At 37.7% G+C, this 25580-nt stretch overlaps 1 protein-coding gene across 1 annotated transcript in view; it reads right to left on the bottom strand.

Annotated features, from left to right (window-relative positions):
- The window catches only part of RGSL1 (regulator of G protein signaling like 1), a 105538-nt gene that overhangs the window by 13684 nt on the left and 66274 nt on the right, over window positions 1–25580 (bottom strand). Inside the window, exons 11-16 of the mRNA XM_086693359.1 lie at window positions 17930–18035; window positions 14835–15028; window positions 13398–13515; window positions 12859–12970; window positions 10481–10610; window positions 2641–2815 (exon numbers count right to left, since the gene is read on the bottom strand). Coding sequence (XP_086549485.1) covers window positions 2641–2815; window positions 10481–10610; window positions 12859–12970; window positions 13398–13515; window positions 14835–15028; window positions 17930–18035 — 835 coding nt within the window. The remainder of the gene's footprint in view (window positions 1–2640; window positions 2816–10480; window positions 10611–12858; window positions 12971–13397; window positions 13516–14834; window positions 15029–17929; window positions 18036–25580) is intronic.

The raw sequence follows: 25580 nt of genomic DNA, 5'->3' as shown, positions 1-25580 counted from the left end.
CGCCACTGTTATTCAACATAGTATTGGAAGTCTTAGCCTCAGCAATCAGACAACACAAAGAAATAAAAGGCATCCAAATTGGCCAGGAGGAGGCCAACCTTTCACTCTTCACAGATGACATGATACTCTATATGGAAGATCCAAAAGATTCCACCAAAAAACTGCTAGAACTGATCCATGAATTCAGCAAAGTTTCAGGATATAAAATCAACGCACAGATATCGGTTGCATTCCGATACACTAATAAGGAAGCAACAGAAAGAGAAATCAAGGAATGGATCCCATTTACAATTACACCAAAAGCCATAAAATATCTAGGAATAAATAAGTGAAAAATATATACACTGAAAACTATAGAAAGCTTATGAAAGAAATTGAAGAAGACACACAAAAAATGGAAAACTATTCCATGCTCCTGGATTGGAAGAACAAATATTGTTAAAATGTCAATACTACCCAAAGCAATCTACATAGTCAATGCAATCCCTATCAAAATAACAGCAGCATTCTTCACAGAACCTAGAACAGTCCTAAAATTTGTAATGAGCCAGAAAAAATCCTGAATAACCAAAGCAATCCTGAAAAAGAAAACCAAAGGTGGAGGCATTACAATCCCAGACTTCAAGCTGTGTTACAAAGCTGTAATCATGAAGACAGTATGATACTGGAACAAAAACAGACACTCAGATCAATGGAACAGAATAGAGAGCCCAGAAATGGACCCACAAATATATGGCCAACTATTTTTTGACAAAGCAGGAAAGAATATTCAATGGAATAAAGACAGTCTGTTCAGCAAGTGGTGCTGGGAATATTGGACAGCGACATGCAGAAGAATGAACCTGGACCACTTTCTTACACCAGACACAAAAATAAACTCAAAATAGATGAAAGACCTAAAAGTAATACAGTAAGCTATCAAAATCCTCAAGGAGAAAGCAGGCAAAAACCTCTTTGACCTTGGCTACAACAACTTCTTACTCAACACGTCTCCAGAGGCAGGGGAAACAAAAGCAAAAATGAACTATTGGGACCTCATCAAAATAAAAAGCTTCTGTACAGTGAAGGAATCAATCAGCAAAACTAAAAGGCAACTGACAGAATGGGAGAAGATATGTGCAAACAACATCAGATAAAGGACTAGTATCCAAAATCTATAAAGAGCTTCTCAAACTTCTCAGACTTCTCAACATCCAAAAAGCAAAAATCCAGTGAAGAAATGGGCAAAAGACATGAATAGACACTTCTCCAAAGAAGACATCCAGATGGCCAACCGACACATGAAAACATGCTCAACATCACTCATCATCAAGGAAATACAAATCAAAACCACAATGAGATACCACCTCACACCTGTCAGAACGGCTGACATTAACAACTGAGGCAACAACAGATGTTGTTGAGAATGTGGAGAAATAGGATCTCTTTTGCATTGTTGGTTGGAATGCAAGCTGGTGGAGCCACTCTGGAAAACAGTATGGAGGTTCCTCAAAAAATTAAAAATAGAACTACCCTACGACCCAGCAATTGCACTACTAGGTATTTATCCAAGGGATACAGGTGTGCTGTTTTGAAGGGACACATGCACACCAATGTTTATAGCAGCACTGGCCACAATAGCCAAAGTATGGAAAGAGCCCAAATGCCCATTGATGTATGAATGGATAAAGGAGATGTGGTATTTGTATACAATGGAGTATTACTCAGCAATCAAAAAGAATGAAATCTTGCCATTTGCAACTATATGGATGGAACTAGAGGGTATTATGCTAAGTGAAATTAGTCAGAGAAAGACAAATATCATATGACTTCACTCATATGATGGCTTTAAGATACAAAACAGATGAACATAAGGAAAGAGAAGCAAAAATAATATAAAAACAAGGAGGAGGACAAAAACACAAGGGTCTCTTAAATATGAAGAATAAACAGAGGTTTGCTGGAGGGGTTGTGGGAGGGAAGATAGGCTAAATGGATAAGGGGCACTAAGGAACCTACTCCTGAAATCATTGTTGCACTATATGTTAACTAACTGGGTGTAAATTTAAAAAAATAAATTAAAAAAAGAATATTTCTAAGTAGAAATGGCACTGAACAACAGGTAAGAATAATCTGACCTAGAGTAGAAAGATGTTTTGATTTACATAACTCACCAAAAGATGTAATGGAATGACCTCCAGTTTGTTCCTACTACTTGCTTTTTTCATAAGATGGATGAATAAAGCAAGGAATAATATATATATTTAATATATATTATATATAATTAATATATTATACATATATTAATTTCATGCACATACATACAGACACACACAAGTTTTATTATAATTCTTTGCTCTAACTAAAGAACTATTGGCCCTGTGGTGCTACGTAAGAGAACTTCTATCATATTAACAAATAATAGAAAAAAAGTGCTTCACTTCCTTGGTATAAGTAAGTACTCTTTCAATACTGAGGGGCTTCTAGTACCCAAAGGGAAGAATGTCAGAAATTGACACAGTGACTGAATTCAGTGAGATTTTCAGTTGGAGATTCCTGCTTGGCAGGTTTGAAATCACGGTACCATTTATAGACCACTCCAGTCTTTGCTGGATGGTACTAAGTTTGGAAAGCCATGACAGGGAGAGATGGGAAACTTACTTCTCCATTTCAGAAAAAAAATATAAATCATTGATCGCAAAGTTGACAACGATAATCTTGTGGCCAAATATACGACGCTTCATAAGGATTATATCCTCATTCTCAAGGTCTGTACTCCGGACGTTTGCGACATTTGCAGTTGGTCGTCCTGATACATTTGGTGATGTGGAGAAATCTGAGAGAGAAGGAGGAAAGAATTAAAATCTAATTTGATCAAGTCACTCATAAACTTGAAGCCTCCAACTTGGACATAACTAAAATGAAGAAAGGAAACCGGACCCATCTTTGAGCCTATTGAAAGAGTGATTTCCTACCTACCCTTGGGCTCAACTTTTTACTTTGACTTGAAGTACTGCTGAAAAAGCCATCCGCTCAGATGGCATGACAACATACACACACACACACACACGCACACACACACACACACGCACAAATCACTGTGTACTGAAAGCACAAAACAACTGTGTTTTCCTGGTGCTTGTTTCATAGAAATATGATTGCACTGTAGTTATGCTAATCCCTAACATTTCTGCAGAAAGTGAATATACAGATGTGACCTTCAAAATGGAGTCTGTGATTCTGATGATGCTTATTCAAGGTTTATTAGGGAAGTAATTTAGAAGTAAACTGGGGAAGCAGCACAACAAAAAAGCCAAACATCAAGAGTAAAGACATTTATTAAAGAAACAGAGATAAGGGCACCAGAGTAGAAAACAGACAGGAATGAGTAAAGATAAACATAGAAGATTCTAGAAGGTTTGGATTGTGTCTCAAAAAAAAAAAAAAAGACTTATTTTAGAAAGTTTCTTGACTAGGATATATCTAAAGAAGTCCATTCATAGGGATTTGGGGCTGTATTTGGCATGTAGACCCTAGTTAATTGACTGGCTGGGGTTAAGAAAATTGTCTAATCCAGCTCTAGGATTTACTATTTTTCCTGTAAAATCCAATATTGTGGATATCTGTTCAAAAATCATTCATGTGGGTGTGGTGCTTCCTATGGCATAAGTGGGATTCCTTTTGGAGCAGTGTTACATATAAGATGGGAGGGTACTACAACATTCAATAAATAGCTAACACCTATTATGTTCCAGACACTGTGCTAGGTCCTAGGGTTATAGTACCAACTAAAACAAAAAGCTACTCCTTCCTATCTTACAATCTGTATCTCTTAGAGTTTTGTTTGAAGGGGGAAAAAAGTCAGAACAGGAAAGTTGGTGTGATGGTCAGAGATTTTAGGAAGAGAGGGTGCTAAATTCACTCAAGATCTCTGGGAGCAGTGATATACTTATAAACCAACTCTGGTAGGGAAGGGGAGATCTGATTTGTAACATTTGCTGATTTCTAAAATAAATACTTCTATCATAGTTGATTTCAAGCTATTGATGGCTCACAAAGTGCCCTGAATATTTGACAGTTGACTTTCAATTGGATTAAGACTGTCATGTTGGATAATTTTTTTTCAAAGCAAGACCCAACTCTATACTGGCTACCAGAAGAGCAATTTATTTTTTTAATGTTTTTGATGTTTATTTATTTTTGAGAGAGAGAGAAACAGAGAGAGACAGAGAAGGGGAGGGGCAGAGAGAGGGAGATACAGAACTCGAAGTGGGCTCCAGGCTCCACACTACCAGCACAGAGCCAAATGCCGGGTTTGAACTCATGAGCCGTGAGATCGTGACCTGAGCCAAAGTTGGATGTTTAGCCAACTGAGCCCCCCAGGCCCCCTAGAAGAGCACTTTAAATGTAGGGAATAACTAGGTTATAAATAAAGCAATGGGAAAATACAATATTGCAAACACTAATAAAAAGAAAGCTGGAGTGCCTATTTTAATATCAAAGTAGATTTCGGAGAAAAGAGTATTACCAAGGGTAAAGAAAGAGTTTTTTAAAAATATAACTTATTGTCAAATGAGCACCCAGTGCTCATTCCAACAAGTGCCCTCCTCAATGCCCATCACCCACTTTCCCTTCTCCTCCACCCCCCATCAACTCTCAGTTTGTTCTCTGTATTTATTTTTTTTTTCAACGTTTATTTATTTTTGGGACAGGGAGAGACAGAGCATGAATGGGGGAGGGTCAGAGAGAGAGGGAGACAGAGAGTCGGAAACAGGCTCCAGGCTCTGAGCCATCAGCCCAGAGCCTGACGCGGGGCTCGAACTCACGGACCGCAAGATCGTGACCTGGCTGAAGTCGGACGCTTAACCGACTGCGCCACCCAGGCGCCCCTGTTCTCTGTATTTAAGAGTCTCTTATGGTTTGCCTCCCTCCCTCTCTGTTTGTAACTTTTTCCCCCTTCCCTTCCCTCATGGACTTCTGTTAAGTTTCTCAAGATTCATATATGAGTGAAAACATATATCTGTCTTTCTCTGATTGACTGATTTCACCAGTTCCATCCACATTGCTGCAAATGGAAGGATTTCATTCTTTCTCATTTCTAAGTAGTATTCCATTTTATATATAAGCCACATCTTCTTTATCCATTCATCAATTGATGGACACTTAGGCTCTTTTCATAATTTGGCTATTATTGAAAGAGCTGCTATTAAACATTGGGGTATATGTGCCCCTATGCATCAGTAATCCTGTATTCCTTGAGTAAATTCCTAGCAGTGCTATTGCTGAGTCAAAGGGTGGTTCTATTTTTAATTTTTTGAGGAACCTCCACACTGTTTTCCAGAGTGGCTGCACCAATTTGCATTCCCACCAACAGTGCAAGAGCGTTCCCATTTCTCCACATCCTCGCTAGGATCTAGTTTCCTGATTTGTTTGCTTTAGCCACTCTGACCAGTGTGAGATGGTATTTCAGTGTGGCTTTGATTTGTATTTCCCTGATGATGAGTGACGTTGAGCATCATTTCATGTATCTGTTGGCCATCTGGATGTCTTCTTTGGAAAAGTGTCTATTCATGTCTTCTGCCCATTTCTTCACTGGATCATTTATTTTTCATGTGTTGAGTTTGATAAGTTATTTATAAATTTTGGATACTAGCCCTTTATCTGATATGTCATTTGCACATATCTTTGCCCATTCTGTTGGTTGCCTTTTAATTTTGTTCATTGTTTTCTTTGTAGTGAAGAAGCTTTTTATCTTGATTAGGTCCAAGTAGTTCATTTTTGCTTTTAATTCCCCTGCCTTTGGAGATGTGTCAAGTAAGAAATTGCTGCAGCTGAGGTCCAAGAGATTGTTGCCTGCTTTCTCCTCTAGGGTTTTGATGGTTTCCTGTCTCACATTCAGGTCCTTTATCCATTTTGAGTTTACTTTTGTGTATGGTGTAAGAAAGTGGTCTAGTTTCATTCTTCTGCATGTTGCTGTCCAGTTCTCCCAGCACCATTTGCTAAAGAGACTGTCTTTTTTCCATTGGATATTCTTTCCTGCTTTGTCAAAGATTAGTTGGCCATACATTGTGGGTCCATTTCTGGGTTATCCGTTCTATTCCATTGGTCTACGTGTCTGCTTTGTGCCAATACCATACTGTCTTGATGATTACAGCTTTGTAGTAGAGGCTAAAGTCTGGGACTGTGATGCATCCCACTTTGGTTTTCTTATTCAGTATTACTTTGGCTAGTCAGGATCTTTTGTGGTTCCATACAAATTTTAGGATTGTTTGTTCTAGCTTTGAGAAGATAGCTAGTGCAATTTTGATCGGGATTGTACTGAATGTGTAGATTGCTTTGGGTAGTATTGACATTTTAATCATATTTATTCTTCCAGTTCATGAGCATGGAATGTTTTTCCATTTCTTTGTGTCTTCTTCAATTTCCTTCATAAGCTTTCTATAGTTTTCAGCTGACAGATATTTTACATCTTTGGTTAGGATTATTCCTAGGTATTTTATGTTTCTTGGTGCAATTGTAAATGGAATAAGTTTCTTTATTTCTCTTTCTGTTGCTTCATTATTGGTGTATAAAAATGTAACCAGTTTCTGTAGATTGATTTTGTACCGTATGACTTTGCTGAATTCATATATTAGTTCTAGCAGTCTTTTGGTGCAGTCTTTTGGGTTTTCCAAATGGAGTATCATGTCATCTGTGAAAAGTGAAAGTTTTACTTCTTCTTTGCCAATTTTTATGCCCTTTATTTCATTTTGTTGTCGGTTGCTGATGCTAGAACTTCCAACACTATGTTAAACAACAGTGGTGAGAGTGGACATCCCTGTCATGTTCCTGATCTCAGGGAGAAAGCCCTCAGTTTTTCCCCATTGAGGATGATATTAGCTGTGGGCTTTTCATATATGGTTTTTATGATGTTTAAGTATGTTCCTTCTATCCAGACTTTCTTGAGGGTTTTTATTAAGAAAGGATGCTGTATTTTGTCAAATGCTTTTTATGCATCTATTGACAGGATCACGTTGTTCTTATCCTTTCTTTTATTAATGTGATGTATCACATTGATTGATTTGCGAATATTGAACCAGCCCTGTAGTCCAGGAATGAATCCTATTAGATCATGGTGAATAATTGTTGAATTTGATTTGCTAGTATCTTGTTGAGAATTTTGGATCTATGTTCATCAGGGATATTGGCCTGTAGTTCTCCTTTTTTATGGGGTCTCTGTCTGGTTTGTGAATCAAAGTAATACTGGCTTCATAGAATGATTCCGGAACTTTTCTTCCATTTCTATTTTTTGGAGCAGCTTGAGAAGGATAGATATTAACTCTGCTTTAAATGTCTGGTAGAATTCCCCAGGGAAGCCATCTGATCCAGGACTCTTATTTGTTGGAAGACTTTTGATAACTGGTTCAATTTCTTCGCTAGTTATGGGTCTGTTCAAATTTTCTATTTCTCCCCGTTTGAGTTTTGGTAGTGTGTGGGTGTTTAGGAATATGTCCATTTCTTCCAGGTTGTCCAGTTTATTGGCATATAATTTTTCATAGTATTCCCTAATAATTGCTTCTGATAAGTGTTTCTGAGGGATTGGTTGTAATAATTCCATTTTCATTCATGATCTTACCTATTTGGGTCCTCTCCTGTGATTCCCATGCCTGGCGCTTGACTGGGATTCAAATTCTCGCTCAGTGCATCCTGGTACAGGGGAGGTGCGGAGTCCTGGTACTGGGGAAGCTCTGCTCTGCACCCTCAGATATGTGGCCCCCTGCTGGCAGGCACAGGCAGGCGTTGTCCTGTCCCACAACACTCTAGGAAAGGAATTGCTTTCTCCTACTGCGACTGCACCCCTGACCTAGCCACCAAGCCGTGGACTGGCTCCCCTCCTGCCCAGGTGTGTGATCTGGGCAGCCGGTCCCAGTCTGGAGAAAGCCCCACAGTTAGAAATTGGATCTTTCTTCCTCCTAGTTCAAGGTTTTTCTGTGGCCAGATATAGTCCTATGCTTCACCAGCCTCTCTTTCTGTTCCCTTTGTCTCTCTGAAGGAGGGGATCCCTCCCCTCCATTCCTTTTATCTCTCCCAGTTCCAATCATGCTCCTATGGCCCATCAGGTTGTCCCGGTGGGTCCCTGGAAGCACGACTGTCTCCTTTCTTCCCGGGCTCCTGGGGTTCAAAATCCTTTGGCTTCAACACTTCTTTGTTTGAGAGACTAGGGAAGTTCTGATCCCCCTACTTCTCTGCCATGTTGGCCCCTTCTCTCCCAAGAAAGTGTTTTTTGTAATGATAAATGGGTCATTGATTGAAGGATAGAACAGTCCCAGAAAAGGCTAAATGATAGTGATAGGAAGGAGACTACTGGCCGGTAGATCTCCCACTGAGCTACAGAAGCACTCTTCTTGGGCTCTCTCATACAATACTAAGGATATGGGAAATTAAAGGGGGGGTGACATGGGACTTCCTATCATTCTGGGGCATACAGGTTTGAACTAATTTTATTTAAAAGAAGAAACAGGGGCGCCTGGGTGGCGCAGTCGGTTAAGTGTCCGACTTCAGCCAGGTCACGATCTCGCGGTCCGTGAGTTCGAGCCCCGCGTCAGGCTCTGGGCTGATGGCTCGGAGCCTGTTTCCGATTCTGTGTCTCCCTCTCTCTCTGCCCTTCCCCCGTTCATGCTCTGTCTCTCTCTGTCCCAATAAATAAAAAACGTTAAAAAAAAAAAAAAAAAAAAAGAAGAAACAAAAGAGCTGGAACTACTCTAAAATCCTAAATGTGAAGCAGTTCGGAAAACATACATACAAAAACTTTTGCAAATTAGAAAATAAAATAATATTTAAAAATTCCAATAGAAAAATAGACAAAGGACATAAACAATTCAAAAAAGAATACAGGGGCGCCTGGGTGGCGCAGTCGGTTAAGCATCCGACTTCAACCAGGTCACGATCTCACGGTCCGTGAGTTCGAGCCCCGCGTCGGGCTCTGGGCTGATGGCTCAGAGCCTGGAGCCTGTTTCCGATTCTGTGTCTCCCTCTCTCTCTGCCCCTCGCCCGTTCATGCTCTGTCTCTCTCTGTCCCAAAAATAAATAAACGTTGAAAAAAAAAATTAAAAAAAAAAAAAAAGAATACAAATGACCAATAAATAAAAGTGCTCAATTACTAAAAAAATATACATAAGAATGGCACATTATTTTTCATTTACTGGATTGGCAGTTTTTTTAAAAATGCATAATACCCCATGTTAGTGACAGTGTGGCACTCATTTATACTGTTGGTGAGAATTTATTTAGTGTGATGTTATTAAAGGACTGAAATTTAACTATTTTTAACCATTTTCCCATTTCTCCCATTTTAAGGAGTTTATTTCATAGAAATAACACAATTGCAAAGTATGTATGTTTTGCAGTAGTATTTGTTATAGTGACAATTGGAACAACTCAAGTCATCAAAAGAGATGAAATTTGTCATTAGTTCCTCCAATATTATCTCAGACACTTTTGGCATCTTATTAATCTCCCATCTATCTGGCCTGATTGCAGTTCCTGCAATGTGCCATCCTCTTTCTTATTTTAGGATCCTATGCAGACCTAGAAATTTCTCCCCTCCTATTTTGTCTCTCTAACTTGCTCATTCCTGAAGACAAATTTATATGATTTTCTAGGAGAAGTCTTCCCTGATCCTACCCTTTGAGTAACTAGGGTCTCCTTGAAATTATCTTTGGGATCACTCACTACATAATAATAGCAATACACTGGTTAACTCTTTTATAGCAATGGGTAAAGATATTTTATATGTATTAACTCACTTAATGTCCACAATAATCTTATGAGAAAAGCACCATTATTATTACCATTCTACAGATGAAAAAAAAAAAAAAACAGAGGCACAAACCACTTTCACAAGGTCCTTCAGTTAGAAAATGGCAGATACATGTTTCCGATTCTGTGTCTCCCTCTCTCTCTGCCCCTCCCCCGTTCATGCTCTGTCTCTCTCTGTCTCAAAAATAAATAAAACGTTAAAAAAATTTTTTTAAAAAAAGAAAATGGCAGATTCAAACCCAGGAAATCTTGCTCCGACATCTGTGGCTCTTATTTTCTGTCTTACATTCAAGACTGTAAATGCCATGAGGACATATGCTGCATGTTTCCTACTGTATCTCCAGCACCTGGCAAAGTTCCTGCTACATAGTAGATTCTCAAAAAGTGATGAATGAATGAATGAAATAATAAATGTAGTAGTTGAATAAATCTATACTACAGACAGTTTTATAAAATGTAAGATCTTGCTATGCTTTAGACTAGTCATTCTCCACCATTGCTGGCTCTGTAAGCAGAAGCCACTGGACTCACATCCTCTCTAAGCAGGGGTGAGCTTGGCTTTGCACCCAGGACCTGGAGTTCTTGCTATACCCCACACTAACACAGGTATGACACACAGCAACCGCCCTGCAGTTTCTTATCTGGGCTAACCCCTGTGTCTGGAATGTCAACAGGAAAGGCAGTAAATAGAGAAGTGACTTACTTTCCTTGCTATTTTGTACTTCCAGGTGAAGATATTCTTCAAATTCGTGGCGTTTACTGGGATCAGACATAAATCCGCGGTACTTGCAAAAGCTCTTAATAAAGCTAATCATTTTCAGCCAGCCTCTCTTCTGGGAAAAGAGAGAGGGGTATGCCACATTCATCAATATAGCTTCTGTTCACTGAAAGTTTACTATGACAGAAATTTGACATTCATTACATTTAATCCTCACAACACCTCCTTTATAAGAAATCATCTTTAGCTCCAATTTTAAGATGAGGAAACTCAAGTCAGAGAACTGTTAGCCTTCCCTAAATTAAGTGGATAGTGGGTAGAAGGTTCTGGCTTTACCTAAGCATGGGGCCATTGGCAATGCCCCTTCTACCACCATTTTTCAGTGGTAAGATTTAAGATACCATGATTAGGAGAGACAGTGTGAAAGCTAAGAACAGGAAGAAAACAGAGGTCAGAGAGAAGTAAAACTCACAAGAAGAGAATAATGGCTTGGGCAGATTTGAAGTGTTGAAGAAATAAGGAAATTAATAAAAACATTTCTAATCATTAAAAAGAGAAAAATATAATTACACGCACACCACACACACACACACACACACACACACACACACACACACACACACAAATGCATTTTATAAATTCCTCATCTGTTTCATAATACCCAGTGACCATTCTGTAATTCATTTGCCCCTTGACAAATTGATATTTAGAGCCAGAAATGATCTTGTTGATCAACTAGTTCAGTTGTCTCATTCTACAAAGTGGAATCCTCAGTGTAAGCATGGCTTTAGAGGGCCATGTAGTGGCTGGATTTGGGATCAGAAATTTTCCATCTGGAGTCTAGCTTCTTCCTAATTGTGTAATTTGGGTCAATTCAATCTGTGTCTTAATGTTTCCATGTGTAAAATAGAAACAACAGCCTTCAGGGTTGTGGTGAGGGTTAGTGATTATACATGTAAAGTCTAATGCAGTGCTTGGCACAAAATAGGCACTAAATCCATGTTGGTTTCTTTTCATCTTTTCTTATCTAAGAGCAACTGTAAGACCTGAAATTAAAACGAAGTCTCCTGGTTCTGAGTGCAATACTCTTTTTAATGTCCTACATGATCATTCATGGTATCCTGACATGGAGTTGACTCATACATGGAGAAAATAAAGAGGAGAAAGGAAGGAGCGGAAGTTTTCATATCTGGAGTATAGGATCAATGGGCTTAGGCATTATTTTCAGAAATCTTAGCACGATTTTTGGAGTCAGATGGAGCTGGGCTCAAATTTTTCTGATACTAATCAACTCTACAACACATTGAGCAAGTGATTATTTAAAGGAAGCATAAATATTTTCTCAAATCATATGAAGAGACTTTCCTGAATAACATTCCTGTCTTGGGGAGCATGCATCTTAGTGGAGGAGGTCTGAAGTACTCTGGGATTTACTGAGAAACTTCTTTGTAAAAACTGTATTATTGCCATTTCCTTACAAAACTGTATTTTGGAAAATTATATACTGTCAATTAAAGTGCTTTTGTGTAAGCTGGAAAAAAATTCCCTTTGCTCTCCTCCCATGGAGAAAGAATGGGTTAAATAATTGATAGGTTTGGAAGGAGAAAATGGACATGTTCTACTGTCAGCCTCCTGCATTCTCTCTCTGGGAGTCTCTTGTTTGCAGGATACCTGTGTTTAGGCTTGCCCTTTGTCACTCATAAGGGGTTCACTCAAGTAAATGCAGGCCTGAGTTGCTCCATTTTGCCAGTGATTGGACTTGTAACTAAGTTTAATTTGGGTGCAGAGGATTATTAAACCCATTTGGCTTCACAGCCAATCCATGTCCTTCAAACTAGCTTTCAGCAGTAAAAACACTGACATTTTGGGGGCACCTGGGTGGCTCAAGTCAGTTAAGCCTCTGACTCTTGGTTTCTGCTCGGATCATCTCACAGTTCATGAGTTTGAGCCCCAGCATGGAGCTTGCTTGGGATTCTTTCCCTTTCTCTCTGCCTCTTCCTCCTCCTCCTCCTCTTCCTTCTACTTCTTTCTCTCTCTCTCTCTCTCAAAATAAATAAATAAACTTTAAAAATTAAAAAAAAAACACTGACATTTTGATCTCCATGTATCTAAACCTTATGTCTATCACTCAGTTGGTTTTGGTCACAGAGAGTGAAGGCAGGGATTTTCTTAAATTCCCACTGTAACAATTTCTCTGGGCCTCAGAATTCATCTTTGTAAATGTGAATTAAGAAACCTATCCAAAAGAGTAGTTGTTTTGGTGAATAAATAAGCTAACAATGAAACTGTTTTGCATGGTTGACAATGCCTAAGCAGTGCTTTTTTGTTCCCAGTGTCTTGTCTTCACTGTCTTCCTCACTGACCTGAGATTCCTGTAGGTAAGTTGTTGTCTTTGAGGGCTTCCTAGAAGTTTGAACTTCAATATGCTGCCCTTCCTGAGGGTAAGGTGGGAACAGCTCTTGGTAATCTTTAAACCTGCCAAAAGGAGACCAAGGACATCAAAGAAGGCAAACACCTGGTACATAAAAGGTAACAGTCAAGTCAAACCTATCTCAGCTTTTGGAGGAAGTCGAGAAAATGGGAATTGGGGAATAGTGAGACATTTACAAATATTCTTCTTCCAATTTCAATCCTTTGCTAATGTCAGCCTATCCTTCCTAATCAATACTGTATTGTTCTTTGTTCAAGTAAATGAACTGAAGTGTGTGTGTTTGGACGTGTGTGCACAATGCATGTGCATAGCAGGTAAATAAGTAGAGGATTCAAGATAAATTTGCCTTTTCTCTTGCAAGGAAGCCCTGGCAGTGAACTTCTGGAATTTGAGACTCTTTGAGTACTATGGCTTTCAGAAGCCCCTGTGCAGGTCCAGAAAGAACCACGGCGTTCACTGATCAATACTCACCACTTTTCTTCTAGAGATTTCATGACATATCCCTGTAGCGTTAATAATGTAGTTGTGCTGACATGACGCATGTGAGAGATTTCTTGTATAATAGGGGCATCACACTGCAGTATTACTTCTAAAAAATGCAAGAGAGAAAAAGTCCCCATCTTCTCTTCTACCATTTCTGAGGTAGTTCGTGTGTTTTTCATCTTAGAGTCTGTCCCTTATTCTCAATCTGGTTAGACTCTGAACTCTTCAATTTGTTTGAAAATCTCAGAGGAGCGTTGCAGAGAAAATACAGTCCTGGTTTACTTCCATTCAAGTTTCTAAGATGAGTGCTTAAGGGGAAAGAAATATTTAAAGGACTCATCTCTGCAGCTAGTTTAAAGTTTTTGGTTTAGGAAGAGAGCAGAACAGTAAAGGATTAATGTTAAACTGCTGGGGTAAATGAGGAATCCAAGATTACAAATAAGTATCACGAGGGCAATATAATTCTCCAGGTGTTCAGAGACTATTTTGTTCATGAATAAGACTTGAGAACTTATCAAGGACAAGATCTACATACTCCTCTTTGTCTTCTTCCTGAGACTGAACAAATAAATATTTCTTACAAGTAAAGATTTGCCAGTTGTACCTCTCTTTTTACTTTCATAAAATTTATAACCTGATCTAGATTGCCACAAGCAAATACACACACACACACACACACACACACACACACACACACACACACCAGTTCATTTGTGCCAAAATAAAAGGCTTTATCTTCGTTGCTTTGCTATAGATTTGTTTACTTTGAGGATAGAATTATGCTCACCTCTCTTTTTCTCCTCTAAAATTATATAGGTCAATACTTTACTTGCAACTTTTGTTTCTGGTCAAGATGAATTTACATAGGTCAGATTGCCCTCCCTCCATAGACAAGAAAACAAAATTAATGAAATAAAGATTTTCAGGGAGACAGTTTTCTCTTTCCCAGTACAACTCTCTCTACAACGCATAGTTCGTGGGAACTCCAACTTTACAAATAGCTAACTCTTGTTTTTGTATTTAATTTCTGTCTAGTTGATTTAAGGGTCAGATGACTTGAATTTGAATTCAAGTTCCCTGAATTTCATATTCCTCATTAGTAAAATGGATCTATTCATTCCTCCCTTATAGAGATTAAATAAGATCCTATTTTCAGTGTTGAACACAGTTAAATGAAAGGATATATTTCACATATAAGTACAAGTGTCTTGCATTTGGCTTCCCATACTAGTATTATACTTTAGTTTTATTATTGTTGCTCTCTGTTTTTACTGTCCCTCTTAATCTTTATCTCAATACTGCTCGTGTGGCCACTGCTCTGTTCTGCTCTTTCAGGGGACTCACATGAGACAGGTTTTCTGTCAAACTCTTCTCCTAAAATACTAAAGGGAAGAGGAAACAATATCAGGAGAACATGATGCATACCAGCAGGGACTTTGCCATGGAAGAAAGTCTTGATTATATTTTCAAAGAGAGACTTGTAAATTTTTTCATTTGTCTCAATACTGATCTTATGTATGGCCATCAGGAATTTCAAGGGGCTATCAGCCTTCCGTTCTTTGAGGAACTCCCTGAAGAATTCCAAGTGGTTTGAATTTAGGAGGACTTCTGTCAAGTTTCTGGAAAACAAGAAAGCATCGTTGGTGAAGAGAAAGGTATGGTAAACCTGGATTCTGCTCCAACTATGGAATGGGAAAGGGCATCTCCCAGACTGTGGGGCCTTTAGCTGTGTGTAAAAAACAGGGTGAAAAAATTGGTTACTATTTACTTAAAGATAAATTTAAAATTTTATATGCACATGTACCCCAGTGTTTATAGCAGCACTTTCAACAACAGCCAAATTATGGAAAGAGCCTAAATGTCCATCAACTGATGAATGGATAAAGAAGATGTAGTTTATATATACAATGGAATATTACTTGGCAATGAGGAAGAATGAAATATGGCCCTTTGTTTGTTTGTTTTTTAAGAGAGAGAGAGAGAGAGAGAAAGAGGGAGCAGGAGAGAGGGGTACAGGGAGAGAGAGAATCTTAAGATCCAGTGCAGGGCTGGATCTCATGACCATGAGATCATGATCTGGCCCAAAATCAAGAGTCAGAAGCTTAACCAACTGAGCACACAAGTGCCCCTTTATCATTACTTTTATGGGGAGACAATTTGTGATGTTCTTCCTCCACCATTCCAGAAGTCTGATTCTTCCTCTTCAGTGGTCTTAAAGTCTGTATCTTCCCTTCCATTTCTACTCCCACTGTTTAATTCAAGGTTTTTTTTAATGTTTATTTTTGAGAGAAGGAGAGAGAGAATGTGACAGCGGGAGGAGCAGAGACAGATGGAGGATCCAAAGCAGGCTCTGAACTGTCAGCGCAGAGCCCGACACAGGGCTCAAACCCACAGACTGTGAGATCATGACCTGAGCCAAAGTCTGATCTTAACCAACTGAGCCACCCAGATATCCCTAATTCAAGTTTTTAATATCACCTGTATGAACAACTGCAACAACCTTCTAACTAATATTTCTGTCTTCAGTCTCTGATGTTCTGACTCCTGTATATGTATCATTACCACTTCTGCCTGGGTACTGTTTTCTAAATCCATATAAAAGGTATCTCTGTTACTCTTGTTCCAACAAGTCTCAAGAAATTCTCATTTCCAGTTAATCAACATAAATTCCTTAATAATTCTTTTAAGGCTTTATTTTTGTTATTTGGTCTCGATTTGGCTTTCTAATGTTATAATTTATGTCTCTTCACCCCATGCATTGTATACTTTAACACCACTGGGCTATTTTCAAGTTTTTAAATACCTTTATATTTGTGAGTTTATGTTTGTGTCATTTCTTTAGCTTGGAAGGTTTAGCCCTACCCTCAAAATACTCTCATTTCTTTGCACATGCACATGAAATTGTACATGTAGTTTGGGGTCTCTTCTGATAGTTTAACTTTTCCTAATCCTTACTCAAAATTTACTTCTCTTTCCTATACCCTTATAGTAATTATCCAATATTTTATTATGAAATTTTAAGGTCAGCCTTGTAAAGGTAAGGAATATATTTCATTTTTGTAACATTAGTATCTGGGGCACAGTATATGTTCAATAACTGTTTATTGCACTGAACAAGGGCTAGGGACAAGGTTAAAGAGAAATGCAACTGTGGGATCCATGGGGCATTCTGTTTTGGTCTTAACTGAAGACATGAAACCGGATGATAACACTTCTGTGATACTTAGCTAAATAGAATAGGTATTTCTATAGACACAGTGGAAAGTGGTGCAAACTGGAACAGCAAAAGAAATAAATGATTAATGGTCAGAGAACAATTTCAGTTCCTTCAAAGGAAGGAAGATCTATCTAGAGTATTTAGAAGAGAGACAGGACTTATCATCCTCAATGAATGTTATCAGTAACTGAAAGCATACTTTGGAGAGCTTTCTCTATTCAAAATATTCTCCCAGTGACTCCGACTACCAAATTTGTATGTGTTACTCTATCTTTATCTTCTTTAAGGACTTTTCATATACCTAGTCATTAATAGGTAATTATTGAATAAAAAAAATGAATGATTGAATGAATGGCATGGCCTATAAGAAAATCATAGTCAAGTCCAAGAAAATGGAAAAGATACCTAAAAAATAAAGAGCAGTAAAAAGTAGTACACAGTAAGTACTTTGTGTTGTATTTTAGGGATGTAGTGCTCAGAGAAGAGGGAAGTCATAGCGACATACATCTGAAGAACTTTTTATGTAGAGGTGGCACTTGTGCTCAGGTAAGGAGAAAAAAGTGGACACTTCTGAAAGAAAGGGCCACAGAGTTTTTTCCTAGAAGTGAGACCTTAATAAGTTGATTCTAGGATTTATTATAAGGGGAGAGACATGAAATAAGGAACCAGTTAGGAGGTTACTACAATAGTACACAATACAGAAAAAGAAATAGGCAAGAATATATATACCAGGATGTTTATTGTGACACTATTTATAGCAGTGAAAAATGAAAAATAATGTAATGTCCATTAAAAAGTTCATTAAACTGTCCATAAAAAAACATGCTACATCTGTATTATGAAAGGGGATATAACTCTACAAACTATCATGATGTCCATGATAGTTTTTTTAAGTTAAAAAATGTTATAATATATATTGCATGGTCTCAATTATAGAAAATAAATAATTGGTTTAAAATACAAAATGTGGGGGTGTCTGTGGCTCAGTCGGTTAAGTGCCCGACTTTTGGTTTGGGCTCAGGTTATGATCCCCGCATCATGAGATCAAGTACCACATCAGGCTCAGTGCTGACAGAGTGGAGCCTGCTTGAAACTCTCTCTGTCTCTCTCTCTGCGCCCCTCTCCTGCTCTCTCTCTTTCTCAAAACAAATAAATAAATATTGTGTGTATGTTTATGATATATGGAAAAAAATTAAAAACAAAACTCATATACTGAAGGATAAGTTCAGCATTAGACATGTTGAGATTAAAGAAGATGGCTTGTGTCTGGAGAATATTGCTGTAGCCAAATCCTATGTCTTACCTAGGTCTTAATGAGGGCTTCCTCACACCAGTCCTTTTGTAAAATGATGTTTTCCTAGGTGAGGGTGAGACCACTCTTGGTTCTCTGATAATTTCCACTGTGAAATCTAACGAAAAATCACAAAGTTAGGGAATAACATATTATAAGAACATTTCAGAGAATAAGAAGGGACAAATTAAAAAGGATATTTATCAGACATTGAGTGCATGTGGAAAAATCATAGTCCCCACAACTGTCAACACCTCAGGCAATTACTGCTGAAAAGAAACTTAGGGATGATTTTATCTCTGACTTCAGTTCCAACTGTGTTATCTAAGTCTGCTGGCCGTTAGGCCGAGAACCCACCTTCATCAGAAGACTGCTGAGACCAAGTTTATTTTATTTCTTATTTCAACACCAAATGTCATCCATCCTTCCCCCAGTCAGCCATTTTGACTAAACCATAGTCTACATGACATTCAGTCTTCCCTGACACCTCTGTTATCCCATCCTATGCCCTTTCACCTCTGGAACTCCTGCTGTGTAATCAGCAAACTCTCACAGAGTCTTGACCTCTTTGTTAAGAATTTCCTCTATCTTCTTCTTACTTTAACTGAAATCGTTCCCTTTCTTGAAAACACTGTGCCCACTGCAAGCTTCTTAAAAGGTACTCTATCACACCATACACAATTTAGAGTGGGTATCTGGTTCCCTATTGCCATCTAAAAACCATTATTTAAAAAACATATTAAAACACTACTATCGAAGAACAACAGATTCCAAGGATCTCAGTGTTTTAGGAGAGCCCTTTGAGGTGAGTATTTTAGAAGAAAAGATAGACTCTCAACTCATTAAGGGCAAGGATGGTATATTACTTATGTGAGAACATGTCCTAGTTATATAGTCAATGCTTTAAAATGTTTATTAAATAGAGTATACTCTCACAGATAATTTTTGTGCGGTTTAGTAGTACTTTCAGTGACAGCATACAAAAAAAAATTGAAAGCAATAGAGGTATATACTAGTTCTAAATAAATGCAATTGAATAGGTGAAAAAAATAAAATCAAGACCATGGAAGACTAGATACAAAAAAAAAATATTCACACAAAAGAAATCAAAAAACTTCCAATACAAACACTTATAAATGCTGGATAAAAAAAAATAACCCTTTTAAAACTCATATGTAAGCTTGTAAAAAATTAAGACAAAAAAATAAAAACATAGAAATAAGAAACAAAGAGGATGTTAGAAACCAGAAAGGTAAGTTCACACCCTAGAGGCATTCATAATGTTAAAACCACAATAGGTCAGAAGACAAAAACCACTGGCCTTTAGAACATGGACAAAAAAAAAAAAAAAAAAAAAAAAAAAAACCTGGCATTACTTTTATTCTCAAGACACTTATCAATTAAGACAGTTGCTACTGAAAAATTTAACAAAGTTTTTGGCAGACTCTCAAGGCAGAAGAAGGCAAAATTGAAAACAGCAAAGGAGAAAAGGCTCTGACAAGTATCCCAGTCTTTTAATTGGGATCCCAAGAAGTAAGGGAAACCAGAAATAGCTCATCCATCAGAAAGAATAAAAACTGACTTTGCACCAACTCAATCCCTAAATGGATTAAGGTTATTTGGATGCTACTTGTGGGGGGGGGCCGGCCCCGGTGCCAGGCTGAGACCGGGTGGAGCAACGTTCCCTGTTGACTTAGCCAACCCGGTGGTTCCCCCTCCCATTCCCCCACTTACAAGGGCATACGAAAGCCTTGTCAAGGCTGAGAAAGTTAATTCCTGAAGCCTGTGGTCTGCAGGTGTTGGCAGTAATGCTACCTCCCTTTTTCTACCCCGAGTCAGATAGAAACAAACATGGGAATTGTGTTTTGCTAGCAATCTTATCAACAAGGTCTTGTTGTGACCCATCTAGAAAATGCACAAGAAACACAGAACTAAATGTTTTGGTTGGCAGCGATTATGTGAAACCTGTTTATTCTTAGAATGGCCTGACCCATAAGATTCTGGATATAAAAGATTGTGTACAGCAACAATAAAGCCGTCACTTGGGCCATCAGCCCAGGGGACCCTCCTGTTCCCAAACTTTCTTCTCTCTCTTTTTTCTTGCATTCCCCTACCCTCAGGACCCTAACCTCGGTGTTTGTCGCGCCGGTCGCGACATACTTGTATGTATCCTCTCTGGAGAAACATAACATTACCCAGAACCTCAAATTATCGCTACAAATTTCTTACCAACAATGTTCACAAATAAAGCAGAAATAACAATGTATTTTAAAAGACCTGACCAAAAACCAAGGGAAAAAAATTGATAGTTGAAATAGATATATGAAATCCAAATATGGACTTTAAAGTTACTATTATTAATATAGCTCAAGGAATTAAAAGGAGGAAAATATCAACATACACTGAATATCAGACAAAAAATATTCTAAAAATAAAAAATTTAATGACTGAAATTAAGAAAGTTAAGAATTAATAAATTGGTTTAATTACAAATTCTGCATAACAAAGTGAGAACTACCGAACTAGGATTTAAATCAAATATGCAGACTGAAACATATGGAGAAAAATATGGAAAATAAAGAAAAAATCACATAAGACAAGCACATGGCTATAATGTCAAAAATATATGTAGTAAGGTTATCAAAAGGAGGGAAGAAATAAAACGGAGCAGGACAAATATTTGAAGAGATAATTGAAAATTTTCTAAAACTGACAACTGACATCAAGTCAGAAATTCAAGAAGTCCTGAAATCACAGGTAGCATAAATACTTAGGTACATAATAGTAAAATTGCATGAAAGAAAAGAAGAAAAGAAAATATGGGGGGGGGGTAGTGGAATGAATAAAATAAATATTTCTTTTTACTAAACAATGTCAGTAAAGGCTTCAGGCTGACTCCTCGAAATGAACTAAGGATGCCAAGAGATAATAAGATAATATCTTCGAAGTGCTAAAATAAAATAATTCCACCAAGAATTCTATATCCAGAGACTATAATCTTAACAAATAAAACCAAAATAAAAATACTTTAAAAATTCACACTAAAGGAAATGCAAAAGGTGTTTTTGGAGGCAACTTAGAGGAGTGGGAAATGATGAAAAAGAAAGAAAAAGTGGATATGTGAGTAAGCCTAAATGAATATTGACTTATAAAACAGTAATATATATGCAGTAAAAGCAGTAACTTAAATTAAATTTTAATATGTCAAGGATGCATTTTGAAATCTATACGGTAAACACTAAAAAAAAGAAAACATGCAAAAACAACACATTAGCAGAAAGAATATATAGAATTATTAATCTAAAAAAACTTGTAATCTTAAAGAAAGCCAAAAGGAGAGAAAAGGGAACATAGAACAGAAGGGACAAATATAATATAGTAAGGTAGCATTTAAAACCTAATACATGAGAAGTTACAGTTAATGTAATCAGACTAATACTCTAATTACAATTTTTTTTTTAATTTTTTTTTCAACGTTTATTTATTTTTGGGAGAGAGAGAGACAGAGCATGAACGGGGGAGGGGCAGAGAGAGAGGGAGACACAGAATTGGAAACAGGCTCCAGGCTCTGAGCCATCAGCCCAGAGCCCGAAGCGGGGCTCGAACTCCTGGACCGCGAGATCGTGACCTGGCTGAAGTCGGACGCTTAACCGACTGCACCACCCAGGCGCCCCACTAATTACAATTTTTTAATGTTTATTTATTCTTGAGAGAGAGGGGGACAGAGTGTGAGCGGGGTAGGGGCAGAGAGAGAGGGAGACACAGTATCCAAAACAGGCTCCAGGCTCTGAGCTGTCTGTAGAGAGCCCGATGGGGGGCTTGAACTCATGAACCATGAGATCATGACCTGAACCAAAGTTGGATGCTGAACCAACTGACTGAGCCACCCAGGTGCCCCTAAATACTTTAATTAAAAGACAATTCTCAAATTAGATTCAACAAAAATGAAAACACCAAAAAAGAAAAAATAAAAGAGAGATTCTGCTTTAAAGAGTCTCACCTTAAATATAAAAGAAGGAGATATTAAAAAATAAAAGAGTGGAAAAGGATATAACAAGCAAACACTAACCAGAAAGAAAAGTAATGACTATAACAATATTAGAAAAATAATAAAGTAAGAAGTGTTATTAGGGATAATGATTTGCTCTACCAGAAAGCTATAATTCCAAATTTGCTTGTATCTAGAGCTGTAGCCTCTAATAATATAAAGGAAAAACTGCAAGTCTTAGAAGAAAGAAAGAAAGAAAGAAAGAAAGAAAGAAAGAAAGAAAGAAAGAAAGAATACACCGAGTGGGGGATTTAAAAATTCTCTTTTGGTAATGGATACAAATGTAAACTAAAACTATCATTAAGGATATAGAATATCTGAACATAGTGAAATACACCTAGTTGCATATACAAAATATTGCATCCAACATTACGTGATTTATAGATAATTAATTGTAATAAGAGGGTACCACAAGCAACTTAATAACATATATGAAATTTCAAATGAAATCAATAAGTGTGTAGAAAATACAACATATTAAAATGATATAAGAAGAAATAGAAAGTCTGTAAAGTCCTATATATTTTAAAGAAATTAAGTTTTAATTAAACCTCTCTCAGATTAAGACAAAGGTGCTTGCCAACACTATTTCTATCTGAAAGCGTAATGGAGAATCTAGTAAGACCAATGAGGTAATGAAAATAAATCAAAGGTTGGGGCGCCTGGGTGGCGCAGTCGGTTAAGCGTCCGACTTCAGCCAGGTCACGATCTCGCGGTCCGTGAGTTCGAGCCCCGCGTCATGCTCTGGGCTGATGGCTCAGAGCCTGGAGCCTGTTTCTGATTCTGTGTCTCCCTCTCTCTCTGCCCCTCCCCCGTTCATGCTATGTCTCTCTCTCTCCCAAAAATAAATAAACGTTGAAAAAAAATTAAAAAAAAAAAAATAAATCAAAGGCATAAATACTTGAGAACACTAATAAAACTCTTTGTTGGTAGAGGGCACAACTGTGTGTGTATAAAAATCAAACAAATTTATGGGGCGCCTGGGTGGCGCAGTCGGTTAAGCGGCCGACTTCAACCAGGTCACGATCTCACGGTCTGTGAGTTCGAGCCCCGCGTCGGGCTCTGGGCTGATGGCTCAGAGCCTGGAGCCTGTTTCCGATTCTGTGTCTCCCTCTCTCTCTGCCCCTCCCCCGTTCATGCTCTGTCTCTCTCTGTCCCAAAAATAAATAAACGTTGAAAAAAAAAATTTTTTTTAAATAAAAAAAAAAAAAAAAATCAAACAAATTTAAAAAAAAAATAAAAAAATAAAAAAAAATCAAACAAATTTGCAGACAAATTTTTAGAATGAATAATTTAGGGAAGTGGGGAGCACAAGACAAACATGTAAAAATCAACTATATTTCTATATGCCAGACACAAATTAAAAATGAAACTTTAGAAATTATACTATTTATAAGTGTATTAGAAAACATCAAAGACCTAGAAACAAATATACTGGAAGCTATAAAATAATATTACATGGAAAAACTATAAAAAATTATTTAAAGAAACTTCAAAAAACTTAAATGGAGGGATAAACCAAATTTATCGGTTAAAAAGTACAATGGTGGTGGGGGGCGCCTGGGTGTCTCATTCGGTTAAGCATCTGACTCTTGATTTTGGCTCAGGTCATGATCTCACGGGTTCAAGCCCTGCATCAGGCTCTGCACTGGCAGTGTGGAGCTTGCTTGGGATTCACTCTTTCTCCCTCTCTCTCTGCTCCTCCCCTGCTCTCTCTCTCTCTCCCTCTCTCTCTCTCTTTTTTAAACTTTTTAAAAAAGTATAATAGGGAATGATATCACAGAAAATAATAAGTAGGGAGCTTCAGGTATCCATTTTCCATAAAAGCAACTAAAGAGGTGGCAAAAATGGTCAAAATCATGGTTTTACAGGACTCTTGAATCTGGCCAAGAACTTAACAATAAGTGAAGGCTTAGGGAATAAAGAAGTAGCTGCATCTGGTAAGAAAATGCTGTGGCATTTTAAGTTGTCCACCTACCATTCCTCCATTTCACACCAGTGGTGGCCATATGTCAGCAGTTTACATTCCTGATGAAGGTTGCTATTGCCAAAGGTAGCAATAGGATCTAATTTTCAAAGAATGTGTTTGTCTCTTGTGAACTGAGGTTGTCTGTTGGCTCCCTGAAGTATTTGCACAAGGACTAGCCTTTGTTTTGCCCTATTTGGAGTGTTTTTAGGGTTGAGATGCATCCCATGTGACATTTGCTGGAAGCATTTAAAGGCAAAAATACTGGGTACATTAGCCTGGGCCAACAGTTGGGACACCAGACAGACACAAAGTTGTAAAAGTAAATACATGGGTAATACGGATTTTTAAAGATCCCACATATACTGAGGAATTAAAAAACCTATCCATATGCTCAGAACTGGATGTATGCTCAGAAGTTATGAGAAGATCCACAACTTTCATGTCTGGCTGGACTTCAAGGTCCAAGCAAATGGGAAATGAATGCTAGGGCAGAGTTGTATATGGCCTGGCTGAGCATTGAAAGAGTATTCCAACACATAGCCAATCTGCAAAGACCAGTAGAGTAATTTTTCTTCTAATTTCTTTTATTGTCTTTTCCTTTTTCTTTTCTTTCCTTTTCCTTTCCTTTCTTTTCTTTTCTTTTTTCTTTTTTCTTTTCCTTTCCTTTTCTTTCTCTTTGTCTCTTTCTCTTTCCTTTTCCTTCCTTCCTGCCTTCCTTCCTTCTTCCTTCCTTCCTTCCTTCCTTCCTTCCTTCCTTCCTTCCTTCCTTCTTTCCTTTCTGACATTTAAGGAATCTATCAAAACACTGTTGCCCATAAGCTAACAGAACACAGACTTCAGTGGTCACACATAACAAAGAATACAGATTTTACAAAAATTGTTGAGAAAAGTCACACACACACACACACACAACCTACAAAAGCAGCAACAGCAAACTTGAAGGAGAGGGGGAAATATGATTTTGTCACATTATAATGTTCAAAATGTCCAGTCTTCAACAACAACAAAAAAACTATGAGTCATGCAAAAAAAACATATATGGCCTATTCACAGGAAAAAAGAACAGAAACTGTCTATGAGAAATCTGGTCATTGTACTTATTAGACAAAACTTTAAATCAACTGTCTTAAATATGCTCAAAGAGATAAAGGAAAGCATGGACAAAGAACTAAAGGAAGTCAAGAGAATGGCATCTCACCAAATATAGTATAATAAAAAGATAGAAATGGCAAAAAGAAACCAAATAGCAATTCTGGAGCTGAAAAGTACAATAATTTTGAGTTAAATGAAATTGAAAACATCACATACCAAAACATATGGGATGAAGCAAAAACATTGTTCAAAGAGAAATTTATACTTGTAAATGCAGATATTAAAAAGATACCAAATCAGTAACTGAAACTTACACCTTTAGGAACTAGATAAAGAATAGCAAGGTAAACCCAAAATTAGCAGAAAAACAGAATTATAAAGATTAGAGTGGAAGTAAACAAAACAGGGAATAGAAAACCAATATAGAAAATCAACAAAACGGGGGCATCTGGGTGCCTCAGTCCATTGAGCATCTGACTCTTGATTTTGGCTCAGGTCCTGATCCCAGGTTTATGGGATTGAGCCCTACCTTGGGCTCCATTCTGAGCATGCAC

This window comes from Puma concolor, chromosome E4 (genome assembly GCF_028749965.1).
Source record: "Puma concolor isolate L17-30 chromosome E4, mPumCon1.1.hap2, whole genome shotgun sequence".
Lineage (NCBI taxonomy): Eukaryota > Metazoa > Chordata > Mammalia > Carnivora > Felidae > Puma > Puma concolor.
This window is presented reverse-complemented; position numbering and strand designations above follow the sequence as displayed.